Raw genomic sequence first — 18981 nt, 5'->3', positions numbered from 1 at the left:
GCGTAAAAGCATAAGTCTAAATGCTTATAGAGAGCACCAGAGGGTACTTCTCACAGTGAGACACCCAGTGGGGTTTAAAAGAAAACTAAGCCAAAATACAGAAAGTTTGTTAATAACTAAGTCCAACATATGATTCAATAACTTGTTCAACTGATGATATTGGTAAATGGTAAAATGGTAAATGGCCTGTATTTATATAGCGCTTTTATTGTTGTTTAGCTGTAGCTCTTAAGGTTTGTTGTAATTTCTTTGAGCATTGCATAGTCTGACCTAGGGGTGGATTTTTGGGGACATCCACTCCTGCTAAAATTGGCAACTGTCTTGAATATTTTTTCACATGTGGATCATTTTTCTTGCTTTCAAATTATCCACACAGAATCAGTCCACACAAAAATGTTGTTGTACATGCACAAAGACAATAAAGGGCTATTCTGTTCTATTGTAAAAAAAAAAAAGTTGGAGCAGGTCTAACCACACACAAAAAATTCCCATCAAAAGCAACTAATGATTTATAAAAGAAAACCACTTGATTTCTTCATGCAATTGCCACAATTCCATTTAATTTAGATGGAATCCCACTAACCCTGAGAAAATGAGTGCACGTGATATCTTTGAAATTATGTTAATAGATTGTATGAGAGAAGCAGCATTTTTACACATTTCTGACATGCATTTTGGCATGTACACGAAGTCTGTGCACAAAGTGCCCCTTGCATGATGCTTCCAAAATAAAGATTACATCAGGGTGGGACTTCCAAAAAACCTCTCAAATGTAGTTCACCTGGAGCATTACAACATATGCTGCTGTCTCTGGCTTTAGTTTAAACTGAAAGGGACACTAGTGGAGCAGTACTCAAGTATGACACATACTGGTATGTGGGCACACCCTAAAACAAGACATTCCATGAGGTAGCTGCTGGTCTCCTTTTTTGGTAATCTAAATCTCTGAAATACAGTGAAATTTACAGTTAACCTGCTCCTTTTACTTTGCCTACCATGACAAGCTTATCAAACATTGGCTTGAATCCCCAGAAACCAAATAGCCTGGACTCATTGCTCAAAAAGTAACCATGGTTACACAGTAACTTTGAGGGAAAAGGGCAGATAATGAAGTCTCCCTCTCTGGCTCCACTAGACAACACTACCTATTTAAGTAATCACAACTAAAAAAAAATAAAAATAATAAAAGAAGTTGAGGTGGAGATATTTACTGTGCACCAGTCAGAAGTTCAAGCTGGATTTACACTTGAACAGTTTGGTAATCCCCCATTTATTTATATCCTCAGTAAAACACATTTTGTATAGAACATTAATTTAATTTGAACATAAATAAGACTTTAATACATTTCAAAATCTGACAGATTGAGAGACTCTGACGTTCTGAAAAGCTCTGTAGTGCGTGAAGCTGAACTGACACTGACAAACTGATTAAGATCCTGAAATGTGAAGAAGAAAAAAAAAGAGAATCCTTAAAATAATCTTTGAACATTGAAACATGACATTAACATTCATTACTTGAGTGAGCTGATGATTAAAAATGAACTTTAATCAGTTCTTTCTTTTCTTGAAAAACAAAGTCATCTCTAACTGAGAAATCATCATCAGACTGGTTGGTGTTGTTCACTATATTTTCACGTGGGTAAGCCCAGGAAAGTTCGAAGCATGTTAGAATGGATGAATAAATCTAGACGTTTCCAGGTGAAAAACTTTAGTGATTTTGACACAAACATTGGTTTCAAGTCATGGTTATGCAGGTTACAGATCACTGAAATATGGGCGTAACTATAAATGAATAAAGCAGGTTCTAATAACCCCATTAACAGGGTTCTTGTAACACACCTTTGCTTGTCAACTGACAACCCAAATGTAGACTGTTGACTTTAAATCCATTTAATAAAGACATTACAGTTTTACACGATTGTCTCCATAATGATGACATACACGTTAACCAAATGCCCGTTCATGGCACTGTTGACTATTTAGTTAAGGTTGGAAACTGACAGGCAAGAAAGACTTTCCTGACTGACCTCAGTGCCTGACTCCAAGTAGATTTTTACATTGCATCCTTATATTCTGCTTCTGTTGGTACTGACTCATATGACCTTAGAATCTTGAATGGTAAATTCTATATACAGAGTCAATATTGAGAGTACTTTTTTTTGCTAACCCATCTCCTGTGATAAAATAACATCCAAGGCTTCAGAGAGAGAGAGAGAGAGAGAGAGAGCGAGAGCAAAATCTGTATTATCGACTAACTGCTCTTTGAACATTTATTCCGTTTTTTTGCACGTCCTCAGATGTTGACTTCACTCTTCCCGAGGCTTTTGAGAAGGCCTAGCCGTTCAGTCTCTGAGTAACCACCTCTCTGTACATGATAGAGATGTACACAAAGAGAAGTAGGATTACAAAGAAATCGTCCATGAATCCCAGAAGACCAAAGAGCGCTTCGGGAAGGATGTCGAGCGGAGAGGCCAGGTAGGTGATTGCCCCAATGAGGCAGAGAAGAATTCGAATCCTGAACATCCAGAAGAGGCCACCCACAGTAAACATCTCTCTAAAGGCGTGACGAAGCAGAGTGGGCACATCCCGCAGCCTGTCCATAAACTGAGGTAAACCACAGAAACAAAGTTGTCAATAATAACTCACGTTTATCTCATTTAAGGTAGTATCATATCGGCCATTTCATGGATGGCTGCAAATTTTAAACCCCTCTCTTTCGCATGTCTCCCATGATAGACTTGCAGAGAGAGCAAACATCCACTTCTTTAACAACTTTCCTAACTTTTGTATCAAGAATATAACTGTTGTTGGGTTTCAGACTATGACTCACAGAGACAAAGAAGGAGTTATACAATGGAGAAGTCCACAGCTCCCAAGACCAAAGGAGACAGATCAGGTCATAATCAGATGAGCACCCCCCCTTAAAATATAACCATATTCTGGGTTGTACAGAATGAATATTCGAACTTAAAGCCCCAATCTAAATAAATATCACTGTGAAATACTCACAGATCTCGGCTGGCCGGAAAACCTGCGGTTGTAATCATTGATATCTCTTAATATTAGCTGAGGTTCAGCTTCCCCATCCTGTACCCTCTGAGGACCAGCGTGCTCATGAAACAGTGGAAAGAGCAATGTTACCTGGAATTAAAAGAAAAAAAAAATTAAAGATATTTTTAAGAAGGATACCAATACTGATATTGATGATAATCACATACATCGGTTGACATATATACACTTTTTTTGGGGGGGGGGGGCTTTGTTGCCAGTACAACAGCAAAACTGCTGAGAGAGATTGGGATCAGAGGACAGGCACAACGGCAGGCTATAAGAGAATTAGCTAACACTGCTGAGAGGACCAGTCACAGGCTATGGCTACAAAGGGCTGACATCACTTGGGCAGCTAAGGCAGTCAGCTAACTGCGATACACATGCCAAGGATTGATCACCACGATCAATCCTTGGCATCAACAGGGGGCATCAACAGGGGGCGTCGAAAGAGTAAAACATAACATTAAAAGTTTTGCTGGTTGACTGCTACAGCTGTCTCAGGGCCTCCTGGGGACTGTGCAGTTAACTTCATGGTAGTACTAACTAAAAAGAAGAATGAAAAACGTTCCACTCTTCTCCCCTCTGCTCTTCTTCCCTTTTCTGGTAGGCAGTGGGGAGGTAGAGCGCACAGCCAGATCCGGCGGGGAGGTGTGGGAAGCCAGATCGGGTGCCTCCTTCCAGCTCTCCTCTCTGCTCTCTCCTATCTTATCTCATCTTACTTGTCTTACTCCTCTCTGTCACCTTTTCTGTCCCTTTGAAGAAATGAGGCTCCATAAATGCTAAAGAGGTAAGTATTTCTCAGTTGTAGTGAATAGATAGAAAATAAACTGTAGAAAATTAAACAGGAGAAAGAAGGAGAGAAAAACAATTTTAACATAAATCATTGACACACTCCAGGGCCTGATCAACCCTGGCAGGGCCTCCTTGGATGAGGAGTCTAGTGATAATGGCCGAAACACCCGATGAATCCAAGGTCCACTACGGACGATGTGTCGCAAATTTAACAATTTAGATCAGATCTCTAATCCCTAAACCTAAGCAGGGGAAATGGCAGGCTAGCTTGGGTAAAAGAAGGCACACAACGATGTGTGCTGCTGGTAAAGTTTCTGCGCTGCTTTCTTCATAACAGCCATCCTTCAAGATTTTCTCCATTAAAAGCAATGCATTGTCTGGGATTGTAACATCTAGTCCTTTACTGAAACATTAGAGGCATAGATAACAGTTTTCCCCAAAATTTGCCATGTGTTTTTCTTTTTATGTACTCATTTATAGTTATATCGGCCAGTTGATATTATAAATCAACTGGGTGGTAATATATATATATGTAGAGCAGTGACAGGTCACACAGCACCGCTCTGACTGACACATCACTTATTCCATTTAACACTCATTTCCAACAACTGTGGCAGTAGCTAAACGCCTAAAAAGAATTAAGGTATTTTTGTGCATTCAAAGATATGAATACAGAACAGCTGGCAACTTATGAATATCCCTAGTGTGCATTTTAACAAGTACTGAAAGACTCACCATTTGTCTGCAGATGGGGCAGTTAATAGCTCCCAGCCAGGTGCCGTACCTCCAGTAGGCTATGATGCAGGAGCCTGTGTAAGAATACAGGATATGGCACATGAGTAAAACTAAAGCACAAAAAAAAAAAAAGAAAAAATAATTTTTTTTTTTTTACTTCAAATGATGTTTTCCTTGATGTGCATATTTTCAAATAATGTCAACATTTGTAGAAATTTTGTACTTTTTGTACTACTTTTTTAGTAATGAAATAAGCGATTAAAAGAATGAAATCATATTGTTTTGTTTAGTGCACATTACTGAAATCTGTACAATAATCTCACCACAGAAAAGGTGTCCACAATTGGTTTCCACAGGCAGAACAGCCTGCTGTAAACATACAGGACACGACATGTCTGTGTAATACTGCTGCCTGGCTTCAGCCTGGGGATTTTCATCCTGCAAAATGAAATCAAAAGCATACAAATTAAAACGTTTAGCACATTTGTTATAACAGAGCGCACAATTTTGAGAGTCATTCCCTCCAAATGAACAATAAAAATTATAAACCATTTACTAGCTGTAAAAGAATATTAATATTTATCTATAATCAGCCCTTTTGCAACTTCCTGTTGTGACTTGACAATTTAAACCTTTTCAGTTCCTTCTTCTGGACTTTTGCCAGTTCTAGAGCCAAAACTAATTGCTTCTTTTAAATTTCAGAGATATAAATATAAATTTTAGAGGTTGCTTTCTTAAGATAACATAGAAATTAAACACCAACAAAATAATAGTTTTAGTAAAGGATGACATCCTCCAAATTAAAATATAATCCTCAAAACTCTGCTTTTCTGAGTTTGAAATGTTCAGGCGATGTTTCAAACCACTCAAAGGATTCCAAGTAATACGTAGGGCTAAAAAGGCTAGAGCTGCGCTTGCGTCTTTACCTGCTCGGTCTGGAGCTGTTGTCGGACGGCTCTAACATGCTCCTGATTCTCAGGATGAATATTTTGCTGCTCTTGTCTGCAAATGTCAAAGGATGATTTGGCAATCAGATGTTTGTCAGCGTAAACTATGAAACAGAGCATGACAATGCAAATCCAAGACAGTGAGCTAAGTTTTAATACACTAACTGCCTGTGAACACAGTAATGAAACGGTAACACTGATGAACTTCATCATCAGTGTTACGAGTAGCCCTAAAGTGCAATATTCTACATGATTACAACCCTCAGATATATGCATATATTATCGGTCCTGAACACCTGTCATCCAAAGAAAAAGAAAACGGCACTTTCCTTTTATTAAACAACAATTGCTTACCTGCAGAGGAGAGTGAGGAGGCCTGCAAGGAAGGCGACACTGAGCACCACCACAAATAAGACCTGGTTGCTGACACCTTCAATGAGAGTGTCCTCATCTTGGATCAAGTAGTCCAAGTCCCCATGCTGACCGTCCTCCATCACCCACACTCATAGCCTACAACTCTGGAAAACAGAGGGGGAGAAGAAAAAAAAGATCACTAATTACAATTTTAAATGTTAGTAAAAGCTATATAATTTAACGGACTATGAGGTTCCACTAATGTATTCCCAAGTCTGTGAATGCCACAAATCTGTGGGTTTACGGAATTAAGCTGCGAACTTAAAGGCTTGTTTTTAAGTGACCTGTTAGCAATAGCAGCGATCAGTCCATTCTTACCAAAACGTTACAAAAATAGGGTAGCGACACTTTATGTCTAGTCTACTAGCCTACTTGTCCCTGCATGTAGCATTCTTCCGTTCACTGTGTTGCTATTATCAGCTAGCAACGCCCGCTTGCCAAGTTTAGCGCTGGCGTAGATTAGCTTTTAACACATTAATGAGCACCGCTACTGTTGGTAATGACAGTGCGTGGCTTTTGGAAGTTCCTCCACCATAGACAATATTGAGCCCTGTAGTTATTTATGTACCAGTGAAAGAAGGACAGCTTCTCTCTTTAAGTCTGAGCTCTTACGGGACATTTAACGACTCTTTGACGACAGGCTTAGCAGGGCCGCCTTAAGTTATAGCAAAAGAGTGTGGCACGGAGCATAATGAAGCTAATACTGTTTACGTAACGTGCAAAGTAATTTGAAACGTTTTGCAAGACGGACTATGATGAAAGAGCTCACCTGATAATAAGAAGTCCACCTCCAGTCGGTAAGCTCTTTCCAAAAGCTTCACCTATCCGCTCCATCCACTCTATCGAGACATTTCCCTCCCCAATTATGACAGCTTTTAGAGGCTCAGTCAAATTAGGAGACCAGGAGCCATCGCTTGCGTGTTGTTGCTCTTGCTTGGCATGCCGATGGTAATGTTTCGGTTTGCAACGACTTCCTTTCCTTCTTATTCTCTTAGAGGTATGCAGGTTAGAAGCTACGACGACAGAATGCTGCCCCCTAGTGTTTAGTAATGACGTTATCTTTGTACTTTATCCTTTATCCCATTATTTTTTTGTTTTATTTTACATAAATTAAACATATTATACAAAGAGAGAGTAATTTCTGAAATTATTTAACTGCTCAGAAAAATAGTTTTAGCTTTTTAATGTATGTATTCTCCTACGTTTATTTAACTTCATTATTTATGAGAGACTTGTATTCTGTCCCTACTGACGGAAATGTCTTACCTTAAATAGAAAGACGTCTTCATATAGTGTATAACTTAACAATAAAATTTCTTAGTAATGATCCAAGCTTGTTAACCACGCTTTGACCAATAGGTGGCAGAAGTGCTAATACAATGTAGATGTTTCTTACAAGAAGACGAAGAAGAAAAAGAAGGAGAAGAAGAAGCACAAGCACCACCACCGCTAGTGCATCAATATTACGAACAGTTCTACGAAGCTACTTTTGGCGACAAAAAGGACCCAGTTTTACACAGCTCTCTTTAACTGAGGCACAATGCCTCGTTATGCACAGCTAGTGATGGGTCCCGCGGGTAGCGGTAAGGTAAGTTATCACTCATTCAGTTAAACTTGTTGAAATACCTTGTTGTGCTATTCGGCTAATGCTAAGGCATGAGGTTGTCTTGTGTTCAACACAGACTGCATCTGCTTTTTGTTTACTGGAGTTCATTTTCATTTCAGAGTACCTACTGCTCCACCATGGTCCAGCATTCAGAGACCTTAAACCGTTCGGTTCAGGTGGTCAATTTGGACCCAGCAGCTGAGCACTTTGATTACCCTGTCATGGCAGGTAAATGCAGCATAGTTTTAGTTTATATGACATAGTAGTGTCCATAGAAGAGAGGAAGATACGATTAACCCTGATAAATGGCTTTTAATTAGGCTCTAACATTAATTCTTGCTTTAGTATTTAGCATATAGGAGTTATTTTACACAACCCACATGGTAACTTTATTATGTTTGCTCTCAGACATTCGTGAGCTTATTCAGGTGGATGACGTGATGGAGGACGAGTCTTTAAGATTTGGCCCAAACGGAGGTCTGGTTTTCTGCATGGAGTACTTCGCAAACAACTTTGATTGGCTGGAGGAAAGCCTGGGCCACGTGGAAGATGACTACATATTGTTTGACTGTCCAGGTAAATGTTTCAAAGAGGGTATGTTGAAGCCAGACTTCCATTAGCTTCAGCACAGTGCAGTTGTTTGTGCTGGAGTGTGGATGGGATTCAACATATCCTGGGCACTGTTATTTGTTAATTTTGTTAAAATCACCAAAATAGATTTACACTCATGACCACTTACCCTCAAAATTACCTTAATTCCTTATGGCATACATTCAACACGGTGAATTTCTTATAGACTTTGGACCATACTGACACGATAGCATCACAAAATTGCTGCAGATTTGTCAGTTTGTTTGAGATGCCAAAACGTTGATTTTGGCCATCTGAGACTGAAGAAGGCACTTGGATGAGTGATATAATGTTTCTCCCACTGAAAGTGCTATGGTTTTGATGGACAGGATCAATGTTTTGGGATTTCATTACCTGGATGATTGAGCATGCAGCGAGACATAGTTTGAGATGATTTTGAGCTTTGTAGTATGACAAATTATCCTACTAGAAGCAACAGTCAGAAGATGGGTTTACTGTGATCATAAGGTAGTCAGCAGCAATACTCAGGTAGGCTGTGGGGTTTAAATTATGTTTTCTTGAACCTTTGCAAATTATAGCCTCAGTTTCCTGGTCATAGTTGACAGTAGTGGCACCTGGTGTGGTGTTCTGCTGCTGTAGCCTATCTGATTCAAGGTTCAACATGTTGTGCATTCAGAGATGTTCTTCTGTAAACCTAGGTTGTAATGAATATGAGTTTACTCTTGCCTTCATATTAGCTTTAAACAGTCTGGTCTTTCTCCTCATACATGAACAAGAATTCTCACCCAGAGAAGTGGCGCTCTTTTTTTTTTTTTTTTTTTTCTGGACTGTTGTCTGTAAACCCTACGGATGGTTGTTGATGGCTGTTTGGGGAAAATCCCAGCAGATCAGTTTCAGAAATACTCAGACCAGCCCGTCTGGCATCAATAACCATACCATATTTCCCTTTTCTGATGCTTGCTTTAAACTTCAGCATATTGAACGTGTCTGTATGCTTAAATGTAGTTGAGCTGCTGCCATTAGAGAGTAACAAACCTATTGAATTGGCAGATGAGTGTATATATCATTATTTCAGTCTTGGAACAAGGTATGTTATCGTTGGAAAAGTGGTTGTCCGTGTGTGCCTCATAGAACTGGTGTGAAGCGTGGCTTCTCTTTACAGGGCAGATTGAGCTGTACACACACCTTCCTGTAATGAAGCAGCTGGTGGAGCAGCTCCAGCAGTGGGAGTTTCGGGTTTGTGGAGTTTTCCTTGTTGACTCGCAGTTCATGGTGGAGTCTTTTAAGGTAACAGTCTCACAGTGTCTTCCTCTGATTTATTTGATTTTCCTTTTTTAACTTCATTTCTGTACAAACACAAACATAATGTAATAGTGAGAGCACACCTTTTACTTGTCTCCTACTGTAGTTTATCTCTGGAGTCATGGCTGCCCTCAGTGCTATGGTGTCATTAGAGATTCCTCAGGTAAACATCATGACAAAAATGGATCTGCTTAGCCCCAAAGCAAAGAAGGAGATTGAAAAGTAAGTTTCATATGAATTGACAATGTTAAGTGCACACAAAATCTACAAAAGTAATTCCCTTTGTCGTCTGTACTAGGACTAGATTAATGTTTTCTTTTCATGTTATTCAAAACCTGAACATGTTTGAAGACACAATTCTTAGTTTTAATTTGCTTACATTTTTATGCATTGCATTTTTTTTTTTTTTATAAAGATACCTGGACCCGGACATGTACTCGATGATGGAAGACGGCTCCAACACAATCAGAAGCAAAAAGTTCAAGAAGCTAACCAAAGCTATTTGTGGTCTCGTAAGTAAAGGCCTTGATTTGGTACTGCATCATGTTTATGACCAGATTGATATTTTTATTAATATATTTGTCTGTTTTTAATGAGACAGTATCTGTTTGTGTATCTAGATTGATGACTACAGTATAGTAAGATTCCTCCCTTTTGACCGCACTGATGAAGAAGGTATTAACATAGTACTGCAACACATTGACTTCTCAATACAGTACGGAGAGGACCTGGAGTTTAAGGAGCCAAAGGTGAAGAAACAGCACAACCCACCCACCCCAATTAAACACAACTGGAAAAAAATAAATATATATATATATATATAATAAATATATATTTATATAATAAATATACTGTGTGTGTGTGTGAGATGCATTATATAGCTTTTCATGATCAACCAGTTTTTTTTTTGTTCTGTACCTTGTTTTCCTACAGGAGGTTGAGGAACAGCCTGCTAACCTAAATTATGACGACATTTTTCAAGACAAAGCGAACAGCTGAGGCGGAGTACGGCCAATCCTGCAAATACAGACTTTGTGTAGCAAGACTGGCAAAGGAGTTCCAATCGGACTGTTTGTTGTAACTGGATGGATACCGAGAAATGGACACATGAAGAAGATTGTGGATATCATAAATAATGTTTCATGTTTTGTTTTTTTTTTGTTTGTTTTGATGAAAATGAAGCTATTCATTTAAAAGTATATTTTAAAACAGTGGTTTGATGCATTTAAATGCTTAGCAGTTATTAAAAAATATTGCTATTATATTTTTTTGAATAAAATGCAACGCAAAATACACGTTTTGCCGCCCGTGTGATGTAAAGTGTTTATTTAGCGCCCCCGGCTGGTTGATACGCCACATGACACGTGGCCACTTCCTGTAAAGCCGAAGGGTGGGACAGCACGGAAGCAGCATCTTGCAAGTGTTGGAATATTTCTGTCGCTGAGCAGTTGGACTGATATTTATCATTCAACATGCCGGTGAGTAAAAATAAGAAGGAACACACTATTATTGACGAGCAGAGAACTTTACTGCTAGGTTTAGAGCAGAAATATTGCGCTGAAATCCCACTGAGTAGGAAAAAAGGGGCCTCCGAGTTAACGTTAGCATAGTTCGCTAATTACCTAACCATTTGGGTCGCAATTTAACGATGTTTGACATGTCAGAAAGCGCAAATTCGCGTTTGATGCTTTGTTGCAAATAGGTTTTAGCACGCTGCCTATACTACTTCTTATTATTTGGTTCTACGGTAACATAACTATTAAACCAGGCTAGCATAGTAGCAATGATGCTATCTGGCAGAAATGTTCCCAAAGATATCAGGTGACAGCAACTTTTTCTTTTAATATTTTTCAGGCGTATCACTCAAACCTGATGGCCACCGAAACGAGGCTGGTGGGGAACATGGCTTTGCTCCCCGTCAAAACTCAGTTTAAAGGACCAGCCAGGGGAGACGGTAAGGCTATGCGATATATTTTACTTGTGTAATATTTATCGAGTATATTTTACTCGATAATGTCCTTCACATAACGCATATCAATTGTAGTGAAGTCTATAGTAGTGTTTTTTGATTTGGTTAAGTCATTTTTAGGCAATGGGTTGTATCTTGTTATGACCCCTACTGTATTTCCTGATACATGCATCAGATACACTTCCTTATATGGTGTAAAAAGCTCATCCTCAACTTCTAACTTCTTCATTAGAGTCTATGAGCACTTCTGTAATAAAACGGTGCATTTTGTAGTGTCTACTCCACCTAAAGGTTCATTTCAGTCTTCCATGGTGTTGTGGGTTTGACAGGTTCAGTGCTATTGAATAATAAAGTTATTATATTTTGTGATTGGGTGATTCTAGTTGCTTGTTAGCAGCTCATAAATCAAGAATGGAGCTCTGCTGGTAGCAAAAAGGCCTGCATGGCCAAAACGGGAAATGACATTTTAACAGTGACACATACATATGCACAAATACTGAATTTAGAGCCATAAATTTGTTGATTTCTTCTTTGCTTTTTTAAATTTTAGGCGTAGATTCTGATATTATTGACGAGGCTATCTACTACTTCAAGGCCAATGTTTTCTTCAAGAACTATGAAATCAAGGTAAGCAATTCATTGACATTTGCACTGTTTTGATTGCATGTGTTCCATGTTTAAGGAGACCAAAATAGTCATAAACCTTAGGGTGGTTTTGCTGTATTTGTGCCCCCACCATTGTATCAACATATAATTTTTTTTTTTTTTTTTTAAAGTAGCTTAAGTTTTATTTGAATAAGGAGGCAGGTATGCACCTCACTGGTGCCCCTTTTCCTCTATGTTTTCTCTTACTCTCTGGAGCAGCTGAGCACTTGGTTTTTCCACATGCCCTGGCTTGCCTCTTCCTGTGATTGCAAACAGTGCAATCTTTTCATAGTTTGCATAGTTTAGGCTGTTCAATTCTGAGACCTAACTACTACAAATTACAGTAACCTCAATGCTTTATATAAATTTTTCAAAAATGTGTGTGTACATGTGTTTCTTTCAGAATGAGGCAGACAGGACACTGATCTATGTCACACTCTATATTTCTGAATGCCTAAAGAAACTACAGAAGGTAAATTGAAATCCCCACAAAGGGCTTAATGCAGTTTCATCACTTGTAGCAATGAGCTACTTAAATATATATATTCAAGTAGGTGACCAGAAAACATAATCAAACTATTTCCATTGGGATATGTGGCTCTACAGTGCAGCTCCAGGAGCCAGGGAGAAAAGGAGATGTACACTCTGGGCATCACAAACTTTCCCATTCCTGGAGAACCTGGCTTCCCCCTTAATGCTATGTATGTCAAACCTGCAAACAAGCAAGAGGAAGGTAAGAAGCCACAAGCTAGGATTAGTACATGTTTGTCTGCCTTAGGGTGTTTATCAGTAAATAAGTAAAAACAAACTTGACATTTCACCATATTTATACCAACTGGTTATGTTGTTTCAATTCCCTGACTCTGAATTAGACTGGTTCCTTTGTACACCTCTTATATTTCAAGGTAAAAATAGAAATGCTGACCTTTAAGCTTTAGGGGTCTGGGGCTGAAAATGTTGTTTTATACTTATGTGATTATCATTTATAAAGTACCAACTGTTACACATGAAACTAATGGAATTCCACCCTATTTAAAAACTCCTGAAAATATCGAGTTATTTTACTGAACTCCATATCCAAGTGAATCCTCTCAGATCTTTTACAGCAATCTTACTCCTAAATCTAAATGCCTGGATCTTTTTTTTTTTGTACAGTATATTATGTGGAAGGTCGACTACTAAAGCCATGCCTTCCTGCTGTTAAACAGTAGTTGTTGCTGTCTGTGGCTGGACTGATAATATTTGCTCTTCATCCTTCTTTAGAGACTATGAGGGCCTACCTCCAGCAGCTCCGACAGGAGACTGGCTTGAGGCTATGCGATCGTGTGTTTGACCCCCAGACAGATAAACCCAGCAAGGTAAGTCTGGCATGTCCAAAGTGATTGGCTGTTGCAGTCTGTGAACATGACAAGGGAAATGTCTCAGGGCTAATGCACCCCTTGTTCCTTAATTACTGTGTCTGATGCATCCAGTAGGATTTAAGTTGCAATACAGAAAAGAACTTGCATAGCTCATATTTGGATCAGAGGCGAACGAAAATTAACTGTTGTTCCTGTCTTGATTTCCTGCCTCCTTTATCTGATTTATACAACTTAATATCAAATCTAGGTCACCACACAGCTAACCCAGGAGGGATACAGGCTCAAATGCTAGATTTAAGCTGCTTTCTACAATCTAAATATGTGCAGGTTTCAGCAGTTAACACTGAAACGTGTCCTTTTGACTGAAAAGTTTACCAACTTTTTCTTCTTTCAGTGGTGGGTTTGCTTCGTCAAGAAGCAGTTCATGAACAAAAGCCTGTCAGCCCCTGGACAGTGAGCAACTAGGACTGCAGTTTTCTACACTTGCAAGATGGATTTTTGGGTGGGGTGGTAAAGGAGGGTCTGCTTTTGTGTTAAGATTTTATACAGTTTATGTTCAAGCATGTCTTCACTTGTTGATTATATTGAGCTGGTGCTTAATTCAATAAAGCAATTATGGAGACGCGAAACTAGTGCAGTTATTGCCGTTTAGTTTTTAACCAAATGTGCCACTAGGTGTGAAGGAAAACTTCAGTGACTTGAGGTCTGTTTAAGGATGTGTTGGTGTACAGCGGAGGGAAGAAAAGGTTTCTACAGAAAGAACAGTATCTGCACGACTTTATTCACACTTATATCAATACAACTATATTTCATTTGACATATCCATGCTATTGTAACCATAAAAAAAAGCTGTTACATATAAACTTCTGTAAGAGGTATTAAAATAACTGCTGACCTGTGACCTCTTCCATAGGAATGAGAGAATACATTTACTCTACATATGCAATCACAAGGATAGGAAGAAAGTCTGTTAATTTAAAAAAATAATAATAATAAAAATCACGGTTTCTCTTTGGTTTGTATGAGACACCTTTTTTCCTTGAGTTAAAAAAAAAAAAAAAGGCTCTTAAATGCAGTCCTTGCTGAAGTTAAGGCAGTGTTCAAGTTCACCAACAAAGGAAAGAAGAAGCACCTGAGAAAGAGGAAGATGTGTTTCTAGATTTCCATCTGATCAATGACTGCGATTAATGAAAAACTGCATATATAGTGAAATGAGTGGCTCAGTGTTGCAAATTGAAGGAAAAAATAACTCGAGCAGTCGACACGCAACAGCTTCACTACAAATAAATAGATTAATATAAACAAGCTTTAGAGAAGGTGCATTTATCCTGGTGCCTTCTCCAAAATCTGATGATTTTTTTCCCCATACACAGAATTTACCATTACACTACTTAAATTATGGAAATCATCCTAAATATTATGTTAATACATTTACTTTGGGGGAAAAAAACAAAAAAACAAAATAGGAGCAGTGTACTGTCAAATTCCATAAGTATGCAAGCCACACAAAAAGGCTGCACATGTCCTGCTAGTGAAATGCTGATAAAGTGGTAATGATATAAAACTGCAGCATTGATGTTACTGCTGTTCAGCAATATTCATGAAGAAGTTTCTTCACTGGCAAAAAGTTGCAAAGATCTGCCAGCCATCTCCCTCAACGGGCAATCCACATCCAGCTCCTACCCAAGAAAAAAATAAACATTTCAGTTTCTGTTCTAGTTTCATAAGGAAGTAAATCACTATGGTAGAAGGCTATGAATTCAGAGGGCTCTAAAAATCAAACAAACTAACAAAAAAAATAAATAAATAAATTTGTAATGCATGAACAATAAAGCTTCTTCTTGTCATTACTTAAAATGCAGCTAATGCCAAACTTGCTCAAAGGCAGCCTAGCAGATGTGAAGAGGTTAAATCTGGGTGATTGTACTTACAGAACTGATGATCAGACTGACGCCTTAGTCAAAAGCAGTGTCTTGGCTTTTCCGTACACAACGCGCCACCTTTTTCTTAAAAATTCCTGTAGGATCTTCTCTCCACTCTTTCTGCCGGGTATAATAGACAGTGATTGTATACAGTGTCATTTACTCCCTCCATCACTTCTTGTTTCTACATCTTGGCCACACAAGCTGCACAAATCAGAGATGCCTGTAACACGTTTACTTCATTTCTCTTAGAGCTTACACGTTGTCTGAAGCTAGCGGAGAACATGAGCACTTACAGCTGCATCCACATTGGCAGGAGAATCTACATTGGGATCTGCCAGCATGGAGATGACACTGATCATGATGGTCTCCACTGTATGGATCGGTAGCCAGCGCTCCTCAGGCTTCTCGTAGCCGTACTTGTCCTCACCAGGTTCGTGCAGAATGGAAATGCAAACTTCGCCATTTTTTGCCACTGGCATAAAAGAAAACAGGAAAATAAACAGACTGTTACAGTGCTGCAGATATAAAATAAAAGGTAAAAGCTCATTAAGGGACTTTTACCACAAGTGGTGTGGTATAGGCTTATTCCATACCACTTGTGGTAAAAGTGGCTCATGTCATACCACTTAAAAGTACACGATTGATGGATCTATTGATCCTCACCCTACTGATATAGTTAACATACACAGACTACCAACTGAAGAAGCAATCATAATAGCAAAATAATGATAATAAAAGCAAAACATGTTTCTTCTTAAAGTGTTATTGGTTATGTATTTAATGTCATTTAAAGAATTTTTTCCAGATTCACAATTTATTTATTTTATAAAATGAAAATTTGAGTAATTTAATTATAAATATAATTAGTTTTTGTCCCAAGTACAATCCACATTATTACTTAAAAAGCAGATTTACCAGTCCTTCACTCTGGTATCACTCAATTTCAATCATTTCAACTAAATATTAATTGTGTTATGTATATATGATGAAACCAATCAACCAGCTGAGAGACATAATCTGTCTAGCATGTATTGAATCAGCCCTGGGACCCAAAACATGTCACCTAGAACGGGCAAAGGAGACATCCTGGAAGAGAATAGCAGCTCTACTCTGAGGTCCTCACTCCATTTCTAAGGCTGAAAGATGACACCATTCGGAGAAAACTCATTTCCATCACTTGCACTTGTGATCTTATTCTTTCAGTCACTACTCAGAGCTTGTGACCACAGGTGAGAGTAAGGACATAGATCAGTCGGTAAACAGACAGACTCACTTTTACACTAGTCTCCTCACCACAACGAACCAGTACAGCACCCACACTGCTGCCAAGACTGCACCAATCTGCCTGTCACTTTCCCAACTCCCCTCTCTTGAGAACAAAACCCAGATATACTTGAACTCCTCGACTTGGTGCAGCAACTTGTCCCCTACCCAGAGTGGGCACTCTCTTCCAGCTGTGAACCGTGGCCTCAGACCTAGAGGTGCTGATTCTCATCTCGACTGCAAACCACTCGGTTTGCAGTCGAGTCATTTCTCAATGTAGCCAACAAAACCATATCATCTGCAAGAAGCTGAGACAAAAGACCCGATATCCTCCGTCAATTAGCTGTGTCTAGAAATTCTCCCCATAAAACGAGTCTGTGACAAATAAAAGCCTTGGCGGAGACCAACACCCACTGAGATAGAGTCTGATTTAATGCTGGGAATGCAAACCAAACAACTAAAAACACCTAAAGCTAAATGATTACTACAAGTAGTTATAATACACAGTTTGCCTCTTGCTTTGCTCAGGGCATGCTGGCACGTCACAGAAGCAAACAGTTGCTACTTTCCCATCTGTGTTTTGGGAGCAAAGTAAACATCTTTTTTTTTTTATGTAGGTCTTCCAGTCCAGTGTTGGACAGCCACATCAGGTGTTTTCACTGTGATTTAGTGGTCATTAAAGTGTGTTCAGAAATTGCAAAATGATGATGATTAATCTTGTAAATCACACACGCTGCTCTCCGGTATATAAGCTGCATTTATAGGGTAAAGGTAGTGGTATCGGCAATGCTGGCCCTGTATTTGCTTCATATCTGATCAATACCAAAATCTGCAGTATTGCACAGCACTACTGTACATACCCGAGTGTTAAGCTAAGGCTTATATATTTTTAAAACTCATAATTCTTGTATTTTTTAATAATATAAATTACCATCTAAGCCATTGGCTGTGATTAGAAGTAATGTTTGCATAATCATAACCACAATTTAAGACAGCCCCCCCCCCCCCCCCAAAGAAAAATGCTAATTTTCTATCCTTTGATGTAGAATACATAAAGAGGAAGAGGTTCGGAGATGCTTGCTCTTACCATTTGGATGCCAGATTTCAGTGGCGAACTTCATCTTAGGAGGCTTCAAAGGATAGTCGCGAGGAAATGTTAAGATAGCTTTGAAGAAACCTCCTTCACTGAAAATGAGAAAGAGGATGGTGTTAACAAGACCAGCTTTAGCTTCAGATGGATATAAATCCATTAGTTAAGATCAATAAACAAGAATCACTCACTATAATGTGTCTTGAGGTCCAATAACGACCACTTCCCATTGATAGATGTTATCATCGTCCACGAGCCCGGCAGAAAAGCCGTCCACTGGGTTCTTGATCAGTTCTGCAGATTCAAAGTGATCAAACGTGTTTAAACTCACCACACTGTGTGTTTCGAATAACATCAAGTAGACATGGAGAGAGTAAGCACATGTAATGAATGGGGGTGTACTGACTTTTAAATAGTAGCTGTTGAGCAATAGCAGCTAGCCTTAGTCATATGTCCGCTAACAGCTGTGTGACACGCTATCTACGCGCGACACGTGCATTACAACTACATTTTCAAGCTTTTATATATAAAACACACAGGTCACATATGACAAACACTGCTACTACTAAACAACAACCAAACGAAACACGTCTGCTTCTCACTTGTGACTGACAATAAAACAAAGTGAAATGCTAGTGTCCACAGACTTAGCAGCAACAGTTAGCTAACTTACCTGATAATTGTTTACGCAATAACAACGAAGACTGTCCCGTCATTTTACAAATGTATGTTTTCGAGTAAGAAGTAACTAACACAAACTAAAGCTGTGGAAACGATTTAAACTACACCGTCCACGTTTCTTCTCTCTCAGACAGCGCCGTCAGTGACTTATAAAAAAAGTGGTCTGAGGAAGTAGTGAGCCATTTTTACCCTGAGTCAGATCTCTCAGGCAAATCTTCCTCCCCATGTACGTAGCATACCACAAATGTCAGGGTAAAACTAAGCTAAAACTGTGCTAAAATATTTAATTAAATCGAATAAAAATACAACTGGGTTTTAGAAAAAATGTAACGTAAATTAAATCATGTGCACATGTAATGACAGTTAAACAGCCAAATGCCGTGCATTAAAAAAAAAAAAACAAAAAAAAAACAAAACCTCTGTTATCTGCTAGCTTAAAAAAAACTATCATTTTACCTCAAATTAACCAGGGAAACATTAAGACTACAGATATTAAAAATCTCCCTAACAAACATATAACTGACTAAAACACTTTGTTTCTCCTTTATGCATATTAATGTATAATAATAACATAATAATAATGATAATAATAATATATTTTAATTATAG

The 18981-nt window shown here is 38.6% G+C and overlaps 4 protein-coding genes across 5 annotated transcripts; 2 read left to right on the top strand and 2 right to left on the bottom strand.

The window, feature by feature from the left end:
- Nucleotides 1–1290: 1290 nt before the first annotated feature.
- On the bottom strand, nucleotides 1291–6934 carry rnf170 (ring finger protein 170). Its single transcript, XM_086300488.1, has 7 exons — nucleotides 6709–6934; nucleotides 5880–6043; nucleotides 5505–5580; nucleotides 4902–5016; nucleotides 4579–4652; nucleotides 3010–3141; nucleotides 1291–2604 (listed from the first exon to the last, which is right to left on the bottom strand). The coding sequence occupies exons 2-7, from the start codon at nucleotides 6017–6019 to the stop codon at nucleotides 2335–2337; spliced, it is 807 nt and encodes a 268-aa protein (XP_086156614.1). The 5' UTR covers nucleotides 6020–6043; nucleotides 6709–6934; the 3' UTR covers nucleotides 1291–2334.
- Nucleotides 6935–7338: 404 nt separating this feature from the next.
- On the top strand, nucleotides 7339–10738 carry gpn3 (GPN-loop GTPase 3). The gene is made up of 8 exons (XM_086300487.1): nucleotides 7339–7527; nucleotides 7665–7773; nucleotides 7954–8121; nucleotides 9299–9423; nucleotides 9545–9660; nucleotides 9854–9950; nucleotides 10059–10187; nucleotides 10372–10738. The coding sequence occupies exons 1-8, from the start codon at nucleotides 7480–7482 to the stop codon at nucleotides 10435–10437; spliced, it is 858 nt and encodes a 285-aa protein (XP_086156613.1). The 5' UTR covers nucleotides 7339–7479; the 3' UTR covers nucleotides 10438–10738.
- A 44-nt stretch (nucleotides 10739–10782) lies between these two features.
- Nucleotides 10783–14042, top strand: arpc3 (actin related protein 2/3 complex, subunit 3). The gene is made up of 7 exons (XM_086300489.1): nucleotides 10783–10916; nucleotides 11293–11392; nucleotides 11958–12034; nucleotides 12456–12524; nucleotides 12659–12785; nucleotides 13316–13410; nucleotides 13808–14042. Exons 1-7 carry the CDS (start codon nucleotides 10911–10913, stop codon nucleotides 13868–13870), a joined length of 537 nt encoding a protein of 178 aa, XP_086156615.1. The 5' UTR covers nucleotides 10783–10910; the 3' UTR covers nucleotides 13871–14042.
- Nucleotides 14043–14172: 130 nt separating this feature from the next.
- Nucleotides 14173–18764, bottom strand: LOC147325791 (ubiquitin-conjugating enzyme E2 G1-like). 2 transcript variants are annotated; one of them, XM_086300490.1, is made up of 6 exons: nucleotides 18365–18764; nucleotides 17883–17985; nucleotides 17689–17786; nucleotides 15632–15810; nucleotides 15345–15451; nucleotides 14173–15092 (listed from the first exon to the last, which is right to left on the bottom strand). In XM_086300490.1, exons 1-5 carry the CDS (start codon nucleotides 18405–18407, stop codon nucleotides 15356–15358), a joined length of 519 nt encoding a protein of 172 aa, XP_086156616.1. In that variant the 5' UTR covers nucleotides 18408–18764; the 3' UTR covers nucleotides 14173–15092; nucleotides 15345–15355. The 2 variants fall into 2 exon arrangements, with proteins under 2 accessions (XP_086156616.1, XP_086156617.1); XM_086300491.1 differs by having other exon boundaries at nucleotides 15345–15455; nucleotides 18365–18757.
- Between the last annotated feature and the right edge of the window lie 217 nt (nucleotides 18765–18981).

The sequence above is a fragment of the Aulonocara sp. 'chitande type north' Nkhata Bay genome, linkage group LG7, assembly GCF_057382095.1.
Source record: "Aulonocara sp. 'chitande type north' Nkhata Bay isolate Kocher_YH1m ecotype deep benthic linkage group LG7, A_spYH_male_GT1.1, whole genome shotgun sequence".
Lineage (NCBI taxonomy): Eukaryota > Metazoa > Chordata > Actinopteri > Cichliformes > Cichlidae > Aulonocara > Aulonocara sp. 'chitande type north' Nkhata Bay.
Note: the sequence above shows the minus strand (reverse complement) of the source record. Positions and strands in the feature narration are given on the sequence as shown.